This window comes from Mus pahari, chromosome 12, assembly GCF_900095145.1.
Source record: "Mus pahari chromosome 12, PAHARI_EIJ_v1.1, whole genome shotgun sequence".
NCBI classification, from domain to species: domain Eukaryota; kingdom Metazoa; phylum Chordata; class Mammalia; order Rodentia; family Muridae; genus Mus; species Mus pahari.
The window spans coordinates 80,324,212-80,329,065 of NC_034601.1; the positions used below are offsets into that span (position 1 = coordinate 80,324,212).

At 37.0% G+C, this 4,854-nt stretch overlaps 1 protein-coding gene across 1 annotated transcript; it reads left to right on the top strand.

The window, feature by feature from the left end:
• Positions 1-2,234: 2,234 nt before the first annotated feature.
• LOC110329359 (keratin-associated protein 20-2-like) lies at positions 2,235-2,414 on the top strand. Its single transcript, XM_021208940.1, has one exon. The coding sequence runs from the start codon at positions 2,235-2,237 to the stop codon at positions 2,412-2,414; it is 180 nt and encodes a 59-aa protein (XP_021064599.1).
• The last annotated feature ends 2,440 nt before the right edge of the window (positions 2,415-4,854 follow it).

Below are 4,854 nucleotides of genomic sequence, written 5' to 3' on the forward strand. Positions count from 1 at the left end.
CTATCCTCTTCATTTCCCGCTCCCTCCCTCTTCCTTTCCCTTTCCCTCCCTTCCCCCTCCTGCTCTCCCTCTCTCCCTCCCTCTCTGTCTCTCCTTCTCTCCTTTAGTCTCTTGCCCAATCAATCTAAAAGTCCTGCCTCAGTCTCCCTGCCCAGCCATTGCCTATATGGCTATATTCTTTATTACCAATCAAAGCCAAATGGGGGCAGGGATCCTCTGGTCTAGAAGCATGGCTTTGGGAGCCTAATTAAGACAAAACATTAGAACCAATTCCCAAAAGAAGACTACTAGCTCATGCACTCATTCCCAGCCTGACTGGAATCATGCAGACCTCACCCATTCTGCATTCCACTTCATCCTTCCAGCCTGGAGTGCAGAGGAGCCTGAACAACAAGAGGAAGGAAATGGAGAACAAAGAATAACAGCTGCTTCCCAGAACACATACCTCAGCTGTAGGCATACCACAGATTCTTGAAGAAAAAGAATAAGAAGAAAAGAAAAACAAACAAACAAAAAACTAAAAAGAAGAAACAAAAATATGGCCAGTTATGCTATGCAAACAGCTGTATCTGTGCAGCTACAGATAAATGTATATCAAATTCATGTTATATTTGAACAACTGAACATAACATAACTGATAGGAAAAGTGAAATTGTGAAAATGGTGGCAGAATGGATGGAGCTGGAACAGTGAGTTAAATTGATCTATAAGTCAAATGTCACAGATTTTGTCGACGTGAGCTTGGAATCTTCAAATATGTATTATGAATACCCTATATAATGTTTTAGAAGTTTATAGATTGACATATATTTTTGCCTTTCTTAAGGATATCTTAAATTATGTCTTATTAAATGGATTTATTTGTGTATTTTATGTATATGAGAGCTCTAACTTCAGAAGGGGGAATCAGATTCCATTACAGCTGGTTGTAAGTTCCACCATGTGGTTGCTGGGAACTGAACTCAAGACTTCTGGAAGAGAAGCCAATGCTCTTAACTGCAGAGCCATCTCTCTAGGCCTTGTTTTTCTTTCCTATTGGACTTTAGTGGGACTCTCATATAAACATTTGTGATTGCTCTATATGCATATTCTGAAGCATTTCCTGGGAATTTTCCATGGAATTTGTGTACATGTATAAAATAAATGTGTGTGTGTGTGTGATATTCATGTGTCAATGTGTATGTCAATGTAAATGAATGCATTCATTTAGTGCCATATATGTGTATGATATAAACACAAATGTATTTTAGTAGATGATGGATGTGTGCAGAAGTCAAATGAACATGTGCCTTGTTCTTTGCTCTATGAAGCAATTTTGTTATCATGAGATGGCTATTCCATGGAACATGGAGCTAGACTGAGAATAAGTATATCATTGTAATCCTCCAGTATCTGATACAAATAATACTACAGTGTAGGAATTTTAATACACACAGATTTTTAAATGGACTCTTGAGATTTTTTTTAACTCATTCTCATGCTTGCATAGCAAGTAGTCATTCACCAGTTATTAGTTTAACACAAAAAGTTATATGTCCATTTTTTTTCTGCAGGCTAACTTGACCATGATTTAAAATGAAGTGCATAAATAATAAAGAACTATCTTGGTTCACTCACTCAACCATAATGCCCATCACAATTCCCCCTACAAGACATTCAGATGGGTTTTAAAATAGAACATAGCACATAGAGTTGATAAACACAAAGTGTCTTATATTTTCTACTGGCTTTAAAAACAAAGTGTAATAAAACAAAGTGCTTACTAATACATACAAACAAATTACTGTAAGAGGCCAACTACACACAAGAAACAAATAATATAACTAATTATTAGGTTATTTGATCATGAGAAAGAATCAAAAAGCATAGACCTCCAGATAAGATTCACTTTAAATAAGAAAAATGAAGGGAAAAAACTGACCTTCTTTCGTTGGTATATTAAAAGCACAACATATGTAAAAATAAGATAACTATGTAATGATTTATGTCCTGTACTCTGTAAACTACATGAAGAATGACCTAGAAACTTGAAAATTGTATTAGATCCATTATGTGACCAGTAAATAACACTCATGATGTTTTCTGCAGCACAGCACAGAGATAAGTTTATTAGAGACTCTATAATGCCTGTGGTTTCCCCAACAACAACCCAGGTGTATAAAAGGCCCTTGGCAGATGGTGACACCCAAACTCAAGGAACCTACTGATTGTCTTCCTCTGATCACCCTGACACCATGTGTTACTATGGCAGCTACTATGGAGGCCTGGGCTATGGCTATGGAGGCCTAGGCTATGGCTATGGATGTGGCTATGGCTGTGGCTATGGCTGTGGCTATGGTGGCTATGGTGGCTATGGTTATGGCTGTTGCCGCCCACTGTGCTGTAGAAGGTACTGGTCCTGTGGCTTCTACTGAGGAGATTCAACAGTTGCTCACTCCAACTTTCTTCACTTCAGATGATCATAAATATCTTCAGGAATTCCAACCTTAATTTAAATTCCCTGAGGAATAATACATGAAACACAACATGCCCACCCAACTCCCCTACTCTAATTTGTCTGCATGGTATTTGCATCAAAGCTGTTTATTGTCATCATAATGCCTTGTAAAATGTGATCTGCTTGCATTCTTTCCCATATTGTGAATACATGCATATGCTTTAAAATAAAATATTTCCTTGAAAATAATTTTCTCTTATTGTTTTACTAAATGTGAGGTGTATGTTTGTGAATTTATATCTGGTAGTACATGTGTGATTGTTTGTGAACACATATGACAATATTAAATGGAGAAGGAAAGAAAGATGGGGCAGAGACCAAGGGCCAAAAAGTGGGAGTGGGTGGGTAGAGGAGCAGGTCAGTGGGAGGGTATAGGGGACTTTCAGGATAGCATTTGAAATGTAAATGAAGAAAATATCTAATAAAAAATTGAAAAAAAAGAAACTTACACTTTAAACATTCTTCTATTGGTAGACAATTTTAATATCTTCATATTTCTGCTATTCTGATGTCACTATGAATTTAGGAGTGCATATATTTATCTGAGAGCAAATCTTTTTGTCTGCAACTTAAATGTTGGCAACTATCACAAATGAGTTCTCAAGCTATCTTGTAGTCACCACAGTACCATCTATAATAAGTGTCACAAAACACAACCTCACCCTGCACAGGTTTTGTTTTACTTCTCATGTTCTCTAACACCCGTTTTCTTTCTAATATCCATTTCATTAGGAGCTACATGAGATAACATCATTTTGACTTTGACTTACAATTTTGAAAATTCACCATTGGTGATCTGGTGATTCTTTTAGGAAAATTAATATGATAACTCTTTACTCATTCTAATACCAACTACTTATCCTCATGCAGGTTATGAATATTTCATATGAATTTGGGGCTTTGAGTCCTTATTCCTTATATGAAGTCTGTGTTATCCTACTATACATACCCTTTTACATGTATACAATCAGACTTGCTATATTCTCTCAGCTGCTCAAGCTTTTGAATCCACATCAGTATTATGTGAGAATAAGCAAAATACCTTTTGCACTATGTATGTTTATTGCTTCTTAGAGAATGTCATGTAATATATTTGGATAAAATTCATGTTTTCCCTTTTCTTCTCAGGATTACCCATTTTATTCCCAACAAACTTTATGTCCTCCTTTTATTTTTACCTTAAATACACCAAGTCCAATTTGTGATGCTTACATTATGTAGGATGGGTAGAGATCACCTGAAGTAGAGTTGGCCTATCCAGGACCACACCCCTAAAGGAACTATCTCTCAATCTTCTAACAGATATCAAACAGTTACAGCTCCTTCACTAAAAGCAGGAATGCTTGGTCACTCCCCCTCCATACCATGTTGGAATTTTTCTGATTTGAGCGTAAGACTTTTTGTGCTGTCACATCCTGTGTGAGTTCTCAAAAGCTGCTATCTGCTGTGTTGAGAAAACACCATTTTCTTAGAGTCACCAGTTGTTTCCTTCAATAGAGCTAAGAATACCTCACTCTTACTTTGTGAAAGTTGTCCAGTTTGGGTCTCTGTGATAATCACCATCTATAACAATATCCTTAGGAGTTTCTCTAAAACTGGATTTAACAGAATACTCCAAGTAGGGTCTTCCTTGGTGTCAATTTGCATGTTCTTATCCAAATAAAGGTCCCTGGTTGAATACATCTGTCAGGTAAACTTAAATTCAATTAGAAACGTGCAGATTACTGCCAGGCTGTTCATGTTGCTGTTACGGCTGTGCACGGGTCCAGTCATTATGTTTTAGCTCACAGAGTTTAGAGGTAACTACAAATGGCCATGTAATTTATCTTCCAGTCATGTGCAAACTACCATTCAGTACTATAAAAGCTACACAGTGGGGTAAAGCTTTGAGGTCAGGGCAAGCTTGAGTTCTCCATGTTCTGTGATTCAACTATGTGTTCATCGACAAGGTCTTGTGGTCAGATTCTCAAGGATAAACAAATAACATTGGCTGTTGCCTGTAATTTTTAGATGTATATGGGGCTACACTGGTCAAGAATTCCTAAAGCGATAGCATATTTCTGGTACTGGCATTTTTACTTGATATCCTGTTGAATCTATGGTGGGTGTTGTTGCCTCCACTCTAGTGTTACTCCATTTTAAATATATTTGGAATGCAAGTTTCTACAGAGACAAGCAGATTTCCATACAACTTACTTATAAGGTCCTTGGTGTTATTTATGATGACATTTCTGCATTTCCCCATTCAGACTACTTAACCCTCTTGTTCTAGTATAACTTTTCCCCCTTGATATCACTGCATTTTATCTCACCTCCACGGAGAGCACTAACCACATACACATCTACATTGATATCTT

Bases quoted from the DNA above. Each gene is read 5' to 3' on its own strand.
- LOC110329359 (XM_021208940.1), top strand. From the start codon at position 2,235: ATGTGTTACTATGGCAGCTACTATGGAGGCCTGGGCTATGGCTATGGA.